This window comes from Aquarana catesbeiana, linkage group LG01 (assembly GCF_042186555.1).
Source record: "Aquarana catesbeiana isolate 2022-GZ linkage group LG01, ASM4218655v1, whole genome shotgun sequence".
Taxonomy (NCBI): domain Eukaryota; kingdom Metazoa; phylum Chordata; class Amphibia; order Anura; family Ranidae; genus Aquarana; species Aquarana catesbeiana.
This window is the reverse complement of record NC_133324.1, coordinates 88,862,256-88,880,053: the sequence shown is the minus strand read 5'-3', so window position 1 is coordinate 88,880,053 and position 17,798 is coordinate 88,862,256. Positions and strand designations below refer to the sequence as shown.

The window sequence follows — 17,798 nt, the reverse complement described above, 5'->3', positions numbered from 1 at the left end:
GAGTGGGTTCCAAATTAGGTGATTCCTGAATAGTATTTACAGTTCACCAAACAATTTTTTCTGTTGCCTTGGTGCTGCTCATTAAACAGGACCAAATACATCTGTTCTGAAACATTCTATCTCACTTGGAATGTATTAATCAGAAGCATTTATGCTTTACAAAATGCAGCAAGAGCAAGCTGAATTTGTGTTGTATTAGAATTGAACAATTAATTGCTTTAATTAGCTGGCACAGCTACCATGAGAAGTATGGAGTTGTGGCTCCAATGTGGGAATCAAGATAATAAACTTTCTGGAACTGGAGTTAAAACTTCAAAACAAACCGTCAAGTCGTTTCTAATGCCGTGTACACATGGGCGGACTTTTTGGCACCAAAGGTCCGACAGTCTTTCCGACTGACTTTCAAGGGACTTCTGACGGACTTTCGAACGAACGGACTTGGCTACACACGATCACACCAAAGTCCAACGGATTCGTACATGATGACGTACAACCGGACTAAAATAAGGAAGTTCATAGCCAGTAGCCAATAGCTGCCCTAGCGTCGGTCTTTGCCCGTCGGACTAGCATACAGACGAGCGGATTTCTCGATAGGAACTGGGTCCGGCGGAAGGATTTGAAACATGTTCCAAATCTAAAGTCCGTCTGATTTTCGACCGAAAAAGTTCGCTGCATGTCCGATGAAGCCCACACATGGTCGGATTGTCCGACGGATTCGTTCCGTCGGACCAGTCTGGTCGAAAAGTCCACCTGTGTGTACACGGCATTAGAAAAAATATTAAGAACTATTTATAAAAATAATTTTTCTTAGAACAATTAAAGGCCAGCATACACGGCTTTCAGGCTGGACTGCTCAAACGCTACAATAAGGGCTATACTCCCCAAAAACTTGTCCTGAAAATGTAACTGCAAATACAAAAAGTATCAACTGTGTTGTTGCAAGTGTACTCATATGGCTACAATCACCTTAAAGTGGTTGTAAAGGCAGAAGGTTTTCTATGCAGTAAGGTAAAAAAACATTCTGCATGCAGCTCCCTCTGCAACCCCCCCTAAATATATACCTGATCCCCATCTCGATCTAGCGATGTGCACAAGTGCTGAGGCTCTCTCACGCCTCATTAGCTCAGATACACTCAATCAGATCTTGTAACAAGGGAACCGGGCAAAGCCCCACTCTGTATGTCTTATGGACACATAGAGCAGGGCTCAGGAGTGAGCACGCACATGTGCCCCCCCATAGTAAGCAGCTTGCTATGGGGCACTCGGCTTGGGGATGGAGCCAGGAGCACCAGTGGGGGACCCGAATAGAGGAGGATCAATGCTGCTCTGTGCAAAACCACTGCACAGAACAGGTAAGGATAACATGTTTGTTATTTTATTAAAAAAAAAATTAACCCTTACAATCAGTAAGGGCAGCACAGTGGTGTAGTGGGTAGCACTCTCACCTAGCAGCAATAGGGTTGCTGGTACAAATCCCGACCACGACACCATCTGCCTGGAGTTTGCATGTTCTCCCTGTTCCTGCGTGGGTTTCCTCCGGGTACTTCGGTTTCCTCCCACACTCCAAAGACATGCTGGTAGGTTAATCAGATCCTGTCTATAAATTGGCCCTAGTATGTGTATATATGTATGTGTTTGTAAGAACGTCGGGACCCTGCTGGGTAAAGGACCACGCTATATCAAGATGCAACTCAACATCACAATCACACTCAGTAGGAATCAGATGAAATTCAAGCCATTTATGAGGGTCTTTAAAGTGTATCAAGATCCTAAACCTATTTAAATAAACTTTTTTTCTGCCTTTTTGTCTGTCAAATAAACAAGTGTTAGAAGTGTTACACTATGTTATATCTGCTCAATAAATGCAAAAAAAACCCCAAACTGTTAATAATGTAAAACAAATCAGCGAGCTTCTAACTTTCTGTAGTGATCTGACTAACCTGCCCTAAGCTCTCATAAAATGTTATGGTTGGCAGGTGAAAGCTGCAGTATATCCTCCAACCTGAAGGTAGCACTGTACCATTTCATCAGACTGGCAGGAGCCCATTGAAGACAAATTATTCAATGCTGTGGGCTCCAGGCAGACATCTTGGGGAGGACATAAATCCTATGGAAAATACCAAGAGATTTGGGCAACCATCTTGACTGAGGTTTCCCTAAATAGTGGAATTCTGCATCATTTGGTGTGTTCCCAATGTGCAGTTAGGATAGGGACAAAGCCCTTGCTGGTAAGGGAGAAAGTAGGAGTAGCATCATAGAGAAGTACAGTATCTCACAAAAGTGAGTACACCCCTCACGTTTTTGTAAATATATCTTTTATATCTTTTCATGTGACAACACTGAAGAAATTACACTTTGCTACAATGTAAAGTAGTGAGTGTACAGCTTGTATAACAGTGTACATTTGCTGTCCCCTCAAAATATCTCAACACAACACACAGCCTTTAATGTCTAAACCACTGGCAACACGTGAGTACACCCCTAAGTGAAAATGTCCAAATTGGGTTCAATTAGCAATTTTCCCTCCCCAGTGTCATGTGACTTGTTATGTCCTGTACACACAGTCGGATTTTCCGTCAGAAAATGTGTGATAGGACCTTGTTGTCGGAAATTCCGACCGTGTGTAGGCTCCATCACATATTTTCCATCGCATTTTCCGACACACAAAGTTTGAGAGCAGGCTATAAAATTTTGTTGTCGGAATTTCCGATCGTGTGTACACAAACCCGACGCACAAAGTGCCACGCATTTTCTGACAACTTTGTGAGACCGTGTGTATGCAAGACAAGTTTGAGCCAACATCCGTCGGAAAAAATCCTAGGATTTTGTTGTCGGAATGTCCGATCAGTGTCCAATCGTGTGTACGGGGCATTAGTGTTACAAGGTCTCAGGTGTGAATGAGGAGTAGGTGTGTTAAACTTGGTGTTATCGCTCTCACTCTCTCATACTGGTCATTGGTTCAACATGACACCTCATGGCAAAGAACTCTCTGAGAATCTGAAACAAAGAATTGTTGCTATACATAAAGATGGCCTAGGCTATAAGAAGATTGCCAAGACCCTGAAACTGAGCTGCAGCATGGTGTCACCCTAGGACAGAAAGTGTATACTGGCAGAATAGCCCAAAAAATACAGGAGAAAAGAAGAAACCAAAACGAATGCAGACACTAAATATAAGGATTTGGTTCTAAAGAGACAGTGCTGTGCTAAACAATGTGCATCCTAATCTCAGTGCAATATGTAACATAAATGTGTAAATCCTATAAGTATATAACAATCAATTCCAATAAACATATATCATAGTGCAATATGCTAGCATGAATGTATGACATATATAAAAGTGCCATGTGCAAATGTGCTTTTCATTTAATAGATATAAACGATCTGTGCAACTTATAACAAGAATTTAAAAATAGATGTCCTACTGTCCCTGGAGCACGTCAGGTGACGAAACACGTAGGGAAGGACTTGGATGTGACGTCATCACACATGCAGGGTCTGTGCTCAAATACTTTGAATTGGTTTATGTTCCAACAAGATAGCAGCTGTGCTCTAAAGGTTTTTTTTATTATTTTTAATTAGTGTTGATTTGAAAGCACTGTGGTGCAGTTCTGTAAATCTCCCTGAACTACATCTAAGGACTAGTAAACTGCAGTATATTTTATTTTTGTTCTTGGCTTTAGCTACACTTTAACACATGAGCTGAGGAACACATGTGCCGTGTAAGTTTAGGACAATCAGAAATTGATACGAATCAGAACAGGAGAAGATTGGTGCATCTTTATAAAAGTATACAGATTATAAATTATAAACAGAATATTTCATGTGATGCTTTTTTTGGAAGAAACAAACAAATTAGACACATTTCCTGCAAAAAATCTGAATAAGTTAAAGGTTTGAACTTTTGTTCACTGCCTCCATGAAGATGCAAGTTTTTTAAACTCAGATTAAATAAATTACATGTTATATAAAGCTTACCCTGCCCTAAATAATACCTTCTAAAGACACATCTGGAAATCTGCAGTGAAACCTGTAATTTCTGTTTTATTTTGAAGCCTGTAGAGATCTTTCTTAGGCTGCCACAAAGTCCTTAGACTAAAGAGGAACAATATACGGCACTGTTGTATCCTGCCAAATATACCATTCACTATATCCAACATACCACCTATCTCTATCCATACCTCTGAAGGGACAGGGTATAATGATAGTGTCTAAGTCTATATTTACAGCACCGGTAGGAAGAGACACATTATTTTTAATATTAAAAGTCAAAGAATTATATAGAATTACAATAAAGCAAAAGAACTGAGATGTAACAAGGACTGATCTAAAAAAATTTAGAAGCAACAGCAAAAAAGGAACAAAACTAGAGTAATTCCTGATCAACCAATCAGATTCCTTGCTTAATTTTAAAAATTAAACTTAAAGCGGAGTTTCACCCAAAAATGGAACGTCCGTTTTAAGTGTAGGTGACCCCCTTACATGCCACATTTGGCATGTCATTTTTTTGGGGGGAGGACCAGGTACCCTGTTTTTACAGGCACCCAGCTCTCGCTTCCTCCCTGGCGCCGCGAAGAAGATCACCTCTCCCCCTCCCTCCCTGCAATCTTCTGGGACACGTCACAGGTCCCAAAAGATTGTCCGGCCAATCACAGCGCACAGCGTTGCTTGCGCATGCGCAGTGCGCACCTGGCTTGCGCAAGCTCAATAAGAGCCCGGCTGTGAAGCCACAGCAGGGCACCCACAGTAACAATGCCAGCGCTGCGGAGAGGAGGGGGAGAGGAGAGGAGCTTTGTGCACCCGCAATGCTGGACCCTGGGACAGGTGAGTGTCTGATTATTAAAAGTCAGCAGCTACACTTTTTGTAGCTGCTGACTTTTAAATGGCTGGAACTCCGCTTTAAAGTGATATTAAAGGTATTTAAAAAAAAAATAACAAACATGTTATATTTATTTACTCTGTGCAGTGGTTTTGCACAGAGCAGCCCCTCTTCTTCTCGTGTCCCCTGCAGGCACGCCTGCCCCCCCACAAGTGCCCCCATAGCAAGCAGCTTGCTATGGGGGCACCCGAGCAGCCTCTCTCCTGAGCAGCTGCTCTGTGTGTTTATTCACACACAGAGCGTGGCTCGACCTGGCCTTATTGGCTCATTGGCTGTGTTTGACAGTAGCAGGAGCTAATGGGTTCTGCTGGAGCCAATGGGTTCTGCTGCTGTCTCAGCCAATGAGGAGAAGAGACAGATGGGGCTCAGGTAAGTATTAAGGGGGCTGTGGAGGGCTACTGCACACAGAAGATTTTTTACCTTCATGCATAGAATGCATGAAGGTAAAAAACCTTGAGCCTTTACACCCATTTTAATTTACTGGTATAAGCAAGAAGTCTACTTTTGCTTTAGTGGTCAGTCCAATGGAGGGGATACAAGACCACAATCACCGTTGTGAAGACTTTAAAAGGTATTAAAGTAGAAATAAAGATAACTCTTTTCTTTTTTTCCTTTGGATAGAGTAAGGGTTACACCCCCTTTTTTGCCATATGTGTTTATTTGAGGAGGTTTCCCTTCACTCCTGTCCAAAGCCACAACAGGAAGTGAAAGGAAATCCCTCCAAAGTGATAGAAATCTCTGGTAGTCACCGGGGTCTCTAGAACTAGTGTCCCTATTGGAAGATCCCCTCTCTATTCTTGTTCTGGTGACCAGAAGCTGGTCGGCTTCTGAATGCCAAACTTCGGCCATTTTTAATGCCCGGGCCGAGGTGTCATCACTCCAGCACATGCACATAGAATTCACCTCATCATTGCCGAAACTGTACACTGACATAATATTTATTTTCTGCATGAAAAACAAAAAACAAAAACCTGTCTGATGATTTTTACCTAAAATTCCACTTTAAAATTTGGGATTTTCGGGGATAACGGTTACCAGGATAAATAGAGAGGGTGAATCTCATTATTGGGGACTCAGAGAGCAATACATAATTTTGCCCCTACCTCACTCCACAGCTAGGGGATGCTCTATGTAGTTCGTCCCACCCTTCTTCTTCATGCTTTAGCTTCTATTCACCACATGTACTGTACACTATGATTTTTTTTTTTTACCTTTCTGATGTTCATCTGTTATAATCTGCATAAGTTTTGGATTAAAAAGCTTTCTCTGATCTGCCAGATGTCATTTGAATCGAGTCACTGTCACCAGTCACTGTCTGCTAATTTTACTGAGACGGTAAGTTAATGCTATTGCGCCACAACTGGATTAGTTATAGAGATCACACTTGCAGTGTTTAGTTTGGAGAGGCAGAACAGGTAGTCACATCCAGGCAGGATAGTGGCTCACTGGTTAGCATTGAAAAGTGCAGGGTTGGGTGTTTGTGTTCAGTTCTAGAACCAATGCCTGACCCAGACTGAGCCAATCAGATGTGCAGTATCAACCTTTATTTTATATTTTGAGGGTTTACATAATCAACAAAATTGCGTAGTTGTGTAATGAAACCAGGTGTGACTAGGGTTGCCATCTGTCCAGGATTCACCCGGACAGTTTGGGTTTTGAATCACGTGTCCGGGTTTCAGTTCACCTGAAACCTGCACACAATATTCAGATAGCAATGTAGGTCAGAACAGGGCCTGATAGGAGGGTGAGGGGGCACTATGCACAACGCATTACTATTCTCTTTGGAGCACCCAAAGGTTTCCCAGGTCTTTTACAATCCTATAGAGCATGCTAAAAAAAAGTTTTGCTGTGCGCCGCTAAAGTGTTCGGGTTTGGCTTGAAGAAAAAGTGGCAACCCTAGATGTGACTTAGAGGAAAAATTAGAGGACTTTATTAGACACAATAAGGATATTTAAAGCCCAACTCCAGGAACCCACCACCTTATACCTAATTGCTGGCATAAAAAAAGCCTATCCATATGCCGATTTTACTTAAAGTGGTTGTAAACCCACAGGGCATCTAATATAAAACAAAGACACCATAGTAATGTGCCCACATCTCCCAACTGAATCCAATTTTTTGCCTTTCAATTCCTGCTCCCTGAACCAGTATGGACCCTGTAAACATCAGATGTGGGTGGGTCTCAATGCCGAAACTCGGGAGTCGTGACTTTACAGGACTCCCCTCCAATCTCTAAACTCCTCCCGGCAAGCAGAGCCGCGCGACTGAGCCTCACACACGGACATAGGTAAGTGCACACACGGCAATCCCCACGTGCATGCAAGTCACATGCAGAGCGTGCTCACAGCCCCCTCAATGCGTGCATGTCAATGCTACCTGGTGCCTGTGTGTAGGAGGAGGTGATCTGCTGCTGGAATGCTGAACACCCCCCCCCCCCGCTCTAATGCTCGTGCATGAGAGAAATAAATAAATATAAACTGCTGAATAACTTTCCTTAGCAGTTAGAGCAGTCTTGTGACTTCTATCAGTGTCTGGTTAAAGCTTGTAGGAGGAGTTTTCATTCTCCCATGATTGTCCTATGAGGATGCAGAACCACTGACCCTCTGTCTGGACAGTGCTGATTGGCCCTGCACTGATCACATGCACTTTCCTAAGAAAAAAAAAAAACCTTTTAGCAATTCACACCAAACTGAGCATGTGCAGCATGTCCCCAAGGCCCTGTACTATCAGCAGATGATTTGGGGACAGTGAAAGAAGGTGAGGATCAGAGAAGACAGGATCAAACAGCCTTTTCACATAATGCAGAGGATTAACCTCTTAGGTTCCACAGTGAGTATAACAAGCATGCTTTACTACATATACACACTGATTTTACTGTTGTGGGTTTCTAATTATTTTCAGGTTTACAACCACTTTAATTGAAGCCACAGTCACACGTTGATCCTTTTCCATTTTTCTGTTTGCTTCTTAAGCCTGGTACACATGTTAATTTGGTTTTGTTCAGCCGGCTAGGCTAAGAGGTCGCTGTGCTAACTATGCAATGTCATTACGGTGATCTCCCCCGCCGAGCTATTGTGTTCTGACAGGGGGACTGTGCTGATTGTATGCTGGTTTTTCAGACCGGCTTCTGTCGGATGAAGGGCTGTACACATGGGCCAAAAGTACGCTGGTTTCTACAGAACCAATTGTTTTCCGATTTTCTGCCTGCGTTTACTCAGCATTAGGGTCCTTTTCGATTGTCCACATCACTGTGTGATCTGCACACCTCCTATCTCTCATAGGCTGCAGATGCACTAGAAATCCTGGGGGCAGTGAGGGGACTAATTCCCAAGAATACAATGAGCAAGGATAATGCCAGGTCCCTAGGGTAGGATATTAACTTTGCTGATAGAAGGAACTGTGACCAACACCATGCCTCCCAACTTTTTGAGATGGGAATAAGGGACACCTATCAGCAAAAGTATGCAGGCATAGGACACACACCCTGCCACACCCCCTTAAAGGAGAATTGTAATTGTAATTGCTCCAAATCAGGGACAGTCCCTCGAAATCAGGGACAGTTGGGAGCTATGCCAACACACTGTGATATGGCTTGGGAAGAGGTGTTTTTAATCAAGCCTGAGGAGTAAGTACATTGATGCAGATTTTTATTTCCATTGTTTTCCAGGAATTAGGCTTTAAATAGTGGATTGAAATGCTGCTATTGCCCCTCCCATATAAAACTATCCAAAATTATGAAATAAGCAAACATTGGAAAGCATATGATTAGGCAATGGATAGATTTAGAGGGTACTTGTTGGATTGGACAAAGAAACAAATATAGCAATGATGCAATGCAGAGAACTGGCCTCTAAGAGCGCAGATCACTGAAAAAGTAACTTTCCTAATTAGAAAAGGTGTTAAGTTTTTTATTTCATTTGTGTTAATGGGAAGTATCATGTATGTTAAACCACTAAAATCTCAAATAAGTTTTCACATGTTAAAGGACACCTGTACTAGAGCTGCACGATTAATCGCGGAGAATCGTTATCGCGATTCTCCGCCCGCCACGATCGCAACTCCGGATTTGAACGATTCTACGATTCTGACCCTTCAAAGCACACGCCTGTTTCGGAGCGGAGGGGAAGCTGTCGGAGCCAGCGTGAAACGTCTGACGTCACCTGTGTGCGCCCGAGCGTGTGATGTCAGCGGAAAACATGGCGGAGAGCAGGAGCGGGCCGTACAGCCCCCCCAAGACCGGAGCCCTGACCGACATCGCCCGGATCCCCCGAATGGGAGGTCTCTCTGCTCGGGGTGCTCTGCCTGCTGTGCCAGGTGTGTCCCTCAGGGGCCACAATACACTGGGACACCTGACAGAGGGGGGGGGGCACATGACAGAGTAAGAGACAGGGAGGGGGGACACCTGAGAAAGAGAGAGAGAGAGAGAGAGCAAGGGGGACATCTAACATAGAGGGGGGAGATCCTGGGACTGGGGGCACCTGACGGGGAGGGAGATCACTAGAGAGAGAGAGAGAGAGCGGGAAAAGGGGGACATCTGAGATAAGTAGGGGCACCTGAAAGGAGGATAGGGGGATACTTGAGAGGAAAAAATTACGTCGCGAGAATCGCGAGAGAATCGTGATCTTTTTATTCTATTTTTATTTAAGTAAAAAAATCGTGATTCTCATTTTGGCCAGAATCGTGCAGCTCTAACCTGTACCTTTGTATAATCATCCCCACCCCCGAGTGCCTCCCGCTAGGACAAACTCTTACCTTCTCCTCTTACCTCCTACCTGCCTTAAAGTGATTGTAAAGGTTTGTTTTTTTAATGAAATAATAAACATGTCATACTTACCTGCTCTGTGCAAGGGTTTTGCACAGAGCGGCCCCGATCCTCCTTTTCTGGGGTCCCCCAGTGGTGCTCCTGGCTCCTCCTCCTCATCGAGTGCCCCCACGGAGAGCCACATTTCATGGGGGCACTCATGTGGCTGCGCTCCCGAGTCCTGCTACTGCGTCCATTGGCAGGCAGCAGGACTCGGCCCCGCCCCGGCTCCTGTGTCACTGAATTTGATTGACAGCAGGGGGACAATGGTCAGGGCCATCTTAATAACAGCATGGGCCCCTGGGCAAAGTAATGCACTGGGGCCCCCTCAAGCCTGCACTACTACTCACCAAACGCAACCCATTTAAATAAAAGGTTCTGTGCTGCAAGTTCCCCACAACCGGGGGTGATGCAGCATTAAGAGCAGGGATAGGCAACCTTTGAGAGGTGGGGATCTACTTGAAAATTGTAATAAAACTAATGTCATTGTAAAAATATAAATGTAGCTTACCTTTAAAGTTGACTTCAGTGAGCAACTAGTTTCAGGCCTAATTGCAGAGCAGTGTATAGAGGTCAGTAAAAGGTAGGGCGGTGTGTAGAGGTCAGTCATAGGTATGGCGGTGTGTAGAGGTCAGTCATAGGTAGGGCGGTGTGTAGAGGTCAGTCATAGGTAGGGCGGTGTGTAGAGGTCAGTCATAGGTAGGGCGGTGTGTAGAGGTCAGTCATAGGTAGGGCGGTGTGTAGAGGTCAGTCATAGGTAGGGCGGTGTGTAGAGGTCAGTCATAGGTAGGGCGGTGTGTATAGGTCAGTAATAAGTAGGGTGGTGTAGAGGTCAGTAATAGGTAGGGTGGTGTGTAGAGGTCAGTAATAGGTAGGGTGGTGTGTAGAGGTCAGTAATAGGTAGGGCAGAGTATAGGAGTCAGCGGTTTGTAGGACAGATTACAGAGTGTCAAGAGAGCAGCGGACGGCGTCAGTAGGGCAGTGGATGGTGTCAGTTAGTAGGACAGAGTATGGTGGCAGTTAGTAGGGCTGTAGATGGTGTCAGTTAGTAAGGCTGTGGATGGTGACAGTTAGTAGGGCAGGGAATGGTGACAGTAAGTGCCGGTTCACACAGGGGCGGCACGACTTGCAGGTCGCCTCAGCGAGGCGACCTGCAAACGACTTCTGAGGCGACTTGCAAAACGACTTCTGTATAGAAGTCTATGCAAGTCGCCCCAAGTCGCCCCCAAAGTAGTACAGGAACCTTTTTCTAAGTCGGAGCTCCTATTAGAACGGTTCCGTAGCACAGAATGGGAGGCGACTTGTCAGGCGACTAGGTCGCCTGACAAGTCGCCCCTATGTGAACCGAGCCTTAGTAGAGCTGTGGATGGTGAAAGTCAGTAAGGCTGTGGATGGTGACAGTTAGTAGGGCTGTGGATGAGGTTAGTTAGTAGAGCAGTGATATGTTTGTACGGGGCTCACAGGAAAGCAGAATTATTCCTCACCTGCAGAGAAGAGAACTGCTGACGACAGATGACCCTTCTTTCTCCTGGCGCTCTGATCCTGGTCAGCCCTCCTCTCTCATCCATCTCATGTAATGTCACATAAGCGCCTGGGATGGACGTGATAGAAGAGCCGGCCTGGATCAGCGCAGCATACAAGGTAGTTCCTTCCATGCGCTGCTCTGCAATATGGGAGGAGCAGGCTGGGGGTGGCCATAATTGAAGGGTAGATTGTGGTCAATGGGTTGCCATCCCTCGATTTAGAGGGTTAAAATAGGTTGTGAGGAGGCTACATGTCACCTCTTCATCACCTGTCAAATGCCTTTGAAAAGGAATCCATGTATGAATTGCTTTTCAGAGTGAAAGTCTTTTTCATTTAGAGAATCAGAAGGAGGGGCATATGCCATTGTCATGGTGGTGGTGGGGGGTTGTACAATGGACTCACCAATTTTGCAGCCTCTAGTGTGTGTGTGCTTGTCCTCTAATTTGCCACCTGAGACAGTGGCTGGAGCTGCTGGGCTCGTGCTGGTCGCTGGAACGATCGGGTTCAGGTAAGTAAAAGGGGGGCTCTGGGGGGCAGCTACACCACAGAAGGTTAGGTTTAGTTTTCTTTATGTTTTTGCTATGCTGATGTAAGCTATTTTTGTTTATACATTTTTATTTATTTTGTATATATGTAAATATGTTTTTATTATGTTTGTAAGATTTTTAATAAACAAAAATTTACACCACAGAAGGTTTTTCACCTTAATGCATATAATGCATTAAGGTGAAAAACCTTGGGACTTTACAACTCCTTTAAGCCCTGTACACACAATTAGAATATCATACAAAAAATATTGCTTTTGAAGCGATCGTACGATAAACTGATTGTTAGTAAACAGCTGTTGTTCAAAATTTTGCGAAGGGACAAACACGAAAATGTTTCTCGTACGATACCAGATCCTTTGATTTTCGATTAATCTTTACAGTTTTCATCCGAAAATACAATATAAATATATTATAACACATTACATCACTCTGATTTTTTTTTTCAGTTGTACGAGAATTTCCGTACTTTAGTAACCTATTTGTTTTCAATATGGAGACTAGCATCCAAAAAAAAAAAACAGACGATCATTCGTCCGATAAACTCATCGTGTGTACTAGGCTTTAGCCCCGATTAAATGATCTTCACTGTGCAGCCCTGCTCAGAGCAACACAGCCCCCCCAAAGGACTATTCATTTCTATGAAAAAGCCATACTCCAAGGTTTTCCATCATTAAGAACTGGACTTTGTTGCATATGTGTAGCTCCCGTGGCCATTTTTAGGAGAACAGCAGCTTTTATTAAAATAATACCCGGTGATCCTACCATGAAGTTCCTTGTTCAGACACTTCCTGTTATTGGATGACAACACTCTGTCACTTGTATCCCAATCGTGCTCCTGTGTTTTCAAATGCCTGATGAATGGGTCCTGCTTGGCCCCCATCACAATTCTTTGCTGTAATGTGATTGATTTAATAAACTTTCAGACGCTATTTCAATGATCCACAGTGTGCAGGCTCTACCTTTTGTTGTCACCCTGTCACACAGGAATCTGATAGAACCTAAGAGCCAGTTTCAACACACCATGCACGATCCATTATTGTCACCATTAGGAAAGTTATCCTGAGAAATAACATTGTCCATTCCTATAATGGAATGTTCTCAAATATACAACTGAAATGTTTTTTTTTTTATTTATTTTTTATAAAGGTGCAAAAAAACTGGCCTGACGTGGCAAATGCCTTCTCCAGACAGTCAGTCAGGTATGGTTGTGTCCAATTGAAGGACATACATTTATAGGAACATAGTTGGGAGATTGAAGGCTAGTCTGCAATTTCTCCTATTTGTGGTACAACAACCCTTTGAACTTAAAGGAGACTTTTTTTAGCTATACTTCTCCTATGGATCACAGGAGTGCAGTTCAGTCACAGAGCCGGTAAAGGCTCTGGAAAGATCCCGACCATATGGTCGGGATCCACCTAGAAGTCTGGATAAGCACCTGGCTCAGCCTCTCAGTTATCCGCCGAGAGCCTGAGCCAGCCGCTCCTGCCCAGCGCTTCATTGAGTCCCAGAGGGGCAGAGCAGAGAGCCAATGACTGACAGTCCCTGCTCTCTGCTCAGAGCGGATGGGGAGAACTGAGTGATCAGCGGTGTTTGATCGCTCAGTTCTCTCTGCAGAACACCGTGATGCAGCATTGGATCGATACTGCATCCACCTTGGTAAGTATAATTATTATTATTATTTTTTTTCAGAAAGCCATACTTCTCTTTTAATCCCCAAAACAAAAATGTATTTTGCAGCATATCAATTCGTTTTCCTTTTTTTAGGTTTTTATTTCTTTATTTCGATCTGGTGATCCAGCCAGTAAAACTCTTCTTGTCTTAGGGTGTCTCCAGTCTGGATGGAGGAGCAACGGAAGCACTTTTGGAGAGCTGAGCTTGTTGTCGGAAAGTCCAACCGTGTGTATGCTCCATCGAACATTTGCTGTCGGAATTTCCGGCCACAAATGTTTGGGAGCAGGTTCTCAAATTTTCCGACAACTTCACTTGTTGTCGGAAAGTCCGATCGTGTGTACACAAGTCCGTCGCACAAAAGTTCACACATGCTTGGAATCAAGCAGAAGGAGCCACAATGGCTATTGAACTTCCTTTTCCTTGGCTCGTCGTACATGTTGTACGTCACCGCGTTCTTGAAGTTCGTAATTTCCGACAACATTTGTGTGATCGTGTGTATGCAAGACAAGTTTGAGCCAACATCCTTCGGAAAAAAATCCACGGTTTTGTTGTTGTTGTTGTCGGAAAGTCCGATCGTGTGTACGCGGCATTAGACTAGCAGATTTACATGAATTTGACTAACAAATTAAAGCCAGACTCCAACTAACACTTTTTAAACAGTTACAGCAAACAGTTTGCTTCTTTTAGGATGAAGGCTTTACAATCTGATCTTTTTAAGCACCCCTATCAATGGTAAATAATTTGTCTTAACCATCTAACTGACACTTCTTGCTGGACAGCTTGGTCTGTAAAAGGAGGTTGGAAAATAGCAGACCCACTGGCGTGATCACCCAGTAAAAAATAAAGAAAAAAAATAATGCAGGCACCACGTCTAGGAATCGGTAAGCTGCGATATAATGTTTTTGTGTTCAATACCATTTTAAGAATCTCGCATTTCCTCGGAAAAAAAAAAAAAAACAGCACCTATACATTTTGTAAAAATTCATAGTAAATATTAATTGTTGTCGTTGAACTACAAATACTGTTTTTTAACCAAGTGGTACATTAATACATACATTAACAGCCTATTTCATCCACATATATATACATTTTGACTTTCTAGCTGCAATGTTGTATATGCAGTGAGGAGCTTCCATTCCACTATCAATCAATCTTATGGTCATGTCAGTAAAATATATTTAGTACAGACTACTATGTATGCTGGTGACTTTAGCTGATAACTATAGACTATGATGTGTATGCATTTCCAAAGGGAAAACCCAAACATAAAGTATTCTATGCAAAATGTACAGTATATTTATGAATCTTGAATCTTGAGGGCACATAGTTGGAACATATTTAAAGAGAATGTATTTTGCATAATTTTTGCACTCAGAAGTAAAATAATTAAAAAATGTAAAATATAGTACACAGGGCCGCTGATATGGCAATACAGCTGGCCCTCCTGTACCGGGCCTGGGTCCCATCATTTCAAAAGGGGGGCCCACCACCTGCTGAGCAGAAAGGCTGGCTGTACTCCCTTGTTGCTGAATCTTGTCCCTCCCCCTGCAGCACTGCCAGCTTCTCCTGCTTTTTCTCACTCTAGCTGTGCTGCAGAGGGATTGGTATCTGTGCCCCCCCTCCCCTGCTGTCCGTGCCCCTTTGTGTGCCCCCCTCTTCTGCAATGCAGCTGCCTTAACTCCTCTCCCACCGACAGCTGCTGTAGGCACACAGGGGGATTGTTTCAGGATGGAGAGAGCGAAGGAGGGGACGGTAAAATGTCAGATTTACCAGCCCCTTCCTTTCCCGAGTGAACACAGTGTGTGATTGGTACCGATCGCTCCCGTGTCCATTCATTACTAAAGCACAGTGAACTGTTTCATATACTTCAGTTTTTGAATGAACAGGAAGCCTCTCAGCACAGAGCACTTCCCATTCATTCACTATTCAGTGCAGATGAGGCCGCAGAGAAAGGGACTAGGGAATCTCTGTCCTCAGTCCATTTCTCTGTCACCCTCTGTTAGACCCCTGATATTCCACAAAAGGACCCCCCAACAGGGCAGTTATTAAAAAAAGAAAATTCCAAAAAAAAGTTAAAAAAAACTGTAATTCTACAAAAATTATTTGAAAAAAATGAAGAACTTGTTCAAATGTGCTTTGCTCTCTCTTTGCTCTTTATAGAGTCGGTGAGGAGGCATGCTGTATAAGAAGACAAAAATACATATCTCAAAGTGCTTTTAGTTTACTGTTATTACAAAACAAGTGTTTTTTTTTCTGCCAGAATTTTAACTTTCCTGTTCCGCTGATATTTCTCCAGCAGATATGGCTGTCCAGACATCAGGGTCTCAATCAATAAGACAATCCTTCGCCTTTAAACACTATCAAGTAAATTGAAGAATGTTTTTAAGAGGCTAATTAACTATTTTTGGTTTCTAGCCAACAAATAATTAGAATAATTCTTTTTCTTGCAGCGGATGTGTGAAGCATGCTTTAGAATTATTTTCACAGTATATAAATTATAATTTGTATAATTTTCTGTGTGCTGATATTTTTTAATATTGGTGTTGTTTTTTTTTCTTTACTTTATTTAGTATTTTTATCACGCTTGTCCTGAAGAAGCTAAAATGAAGAAACTTGTAGAATTACAAGGGTGATGAAAGACTTTTCTTATCTATTGTACACCAATACGTGGTTGTATTATTGTATTCAATGTAATTAACCATATTTTGTAAATAAAATCCATAAAGTTTATTTTTTATTTATTTATTTTGTAAATAAATTCATAAACTCTAAACTGTGTAAGTAATATATTGCACCTAAGAAAATCCGATCCATTTCTCCCTCTTGCTACTGCTTTAGAATTATATTTACTTGGTCAGTCACTCAACCTGTACACACATGCAAGTTCTAAAAACTTCACATGTAAAATCTAAAATATGCGAAAGTATTATAAACTACTTTTATTTATGCTCAGCGCACCAGACTGTATTAACTTTTCTCTCCAAAGATTTAACAAGTAAGTAGGAAAATACACTCAAGTAGTTCTCTCCATTACTGCCCATTATTTTCACTTTCACTATTTCCTGTATAGTTTAGAAGAGTGAAGTGAAGAATCATTTCCCATGTTCATTAGACGTCGGCCCCACTAAGGATCTGCAGGTTCCCAGAGCCAATAACAGCACCCAGGTCTATCACACAACACAAGTCATGCAGGTTCACAGCTATTAAAAGCAAAGCGACAGCTAATCATGGTGATCAGTAACAGTTGTTAGCAATTACGCAGTCATACTCACAGTCTATAGACAATGTAGGATTTGTTCTACTTACTTTTTGCTGATTTTGCGAGTTCCAGAAAATTCCAGCGTAATGAGGCGTAAGTAAAAAGAGGGTTCTGGATTGAGAAACTTCAGGGCTTAACATCTACCGAACTTTAACTAATTTTCAGACTTTTAAAGGCTTCTTGCCATCCTCACTAAGGATCTGCCATATCCAAAAAAAAAAAAGAGACGGAGGAGTGGGAGGACTTACAGGAAGAGGGAGCTGAATCACTTGGCTTCATACACAAGTAGAATTTAAAGGGAAAAATTATTTTTTTTTTACAGGCTCTTCTCATGTGTCTGTGTCAACAGGTTATGGCCTGTAGTCACTTCTCCTAACTCTTGAATACAGCTGCACAGCTTGGTGTATGCACTGCTAATCTGATTCCCGTAAGCTTAACCTTGTGGATATAAGCTGTCAAGGTTTACAAATGGGTTAGTGTCTGATCCTCAAGGTATTCTAAAGAGAACCTGCCATGAAACATTTTAAACTCTGCTGTTATCACTACACTGAATAAAGCCTGGATTTCAGTGCATAGATCTGTTTACTCATACCTTTGTTAAAGTGGTTGAGGTGATTGTAGCCATATTAGTGCACAATTGAGTACTGTCCGTGATACTTTTTTATTTGCACTAACATACAGATTTTCAGGACAAGCATTCGGGGGAAGGTCCCCCTCTTCAAGGTTCCAGCAGTACTGATTCACAAAAGTTTTAGCAAAATGTTAAAAAAACAAAACAAAAAAAAAACACAATCTTTGAAAAGGAATAAAAAGAAGAAAAACAAACACACAAACAAACAAATGTACATGGCAATGGTTATAATACTAGCATAGTTATAGTGATAGTCACAGAGGGGGTCGTAAAACTTTTGGATAATGAGTACAGAAACCCATATCTAAATTTAGGCCTTTATTTTTTGTGTCATATAGAGGTATCATTCTTAGTTTGAAAGTCTTCCTTTCCTGGATAGTTCTGAAATTCCCTTTAAGAACTAAAACATTGAGGTCTTCTATGGTCCGGTTGTGAGAAATTATGTCTCAAAGGTGTGCAGAAACTATCTTCTTTATGTTTCTTGAT

General features: G+C 42.6%; 1 protein-coding gene across 1 annotated transcript in view; it reads right to left on the bottom strand.

Annotated features, from left to right (window-relative positions):
* The window catches only part of LOC141132743 (oncostatin-M-specific receptor subunit beta-like), a 102,713-nt gene extending 85,779 nt beyond the window's left edge, over positions 1-16,934 (bottom strand). The window contains exon 1 of the mRNA XM_073621521.1: positions 16,729-16,934. Coding sequence (XP_073477622.1) covers positions 16,729-16,821 — 93 coding nt within the window. The 5' untranslated portion in view covers positions 16,822-16,934. The remainder of the gene's footprint in view (positions 1-16,728) is intronic.
* Between the last annotated feature and the right edge of the window lie 864 nt (positions 16,935-17,798).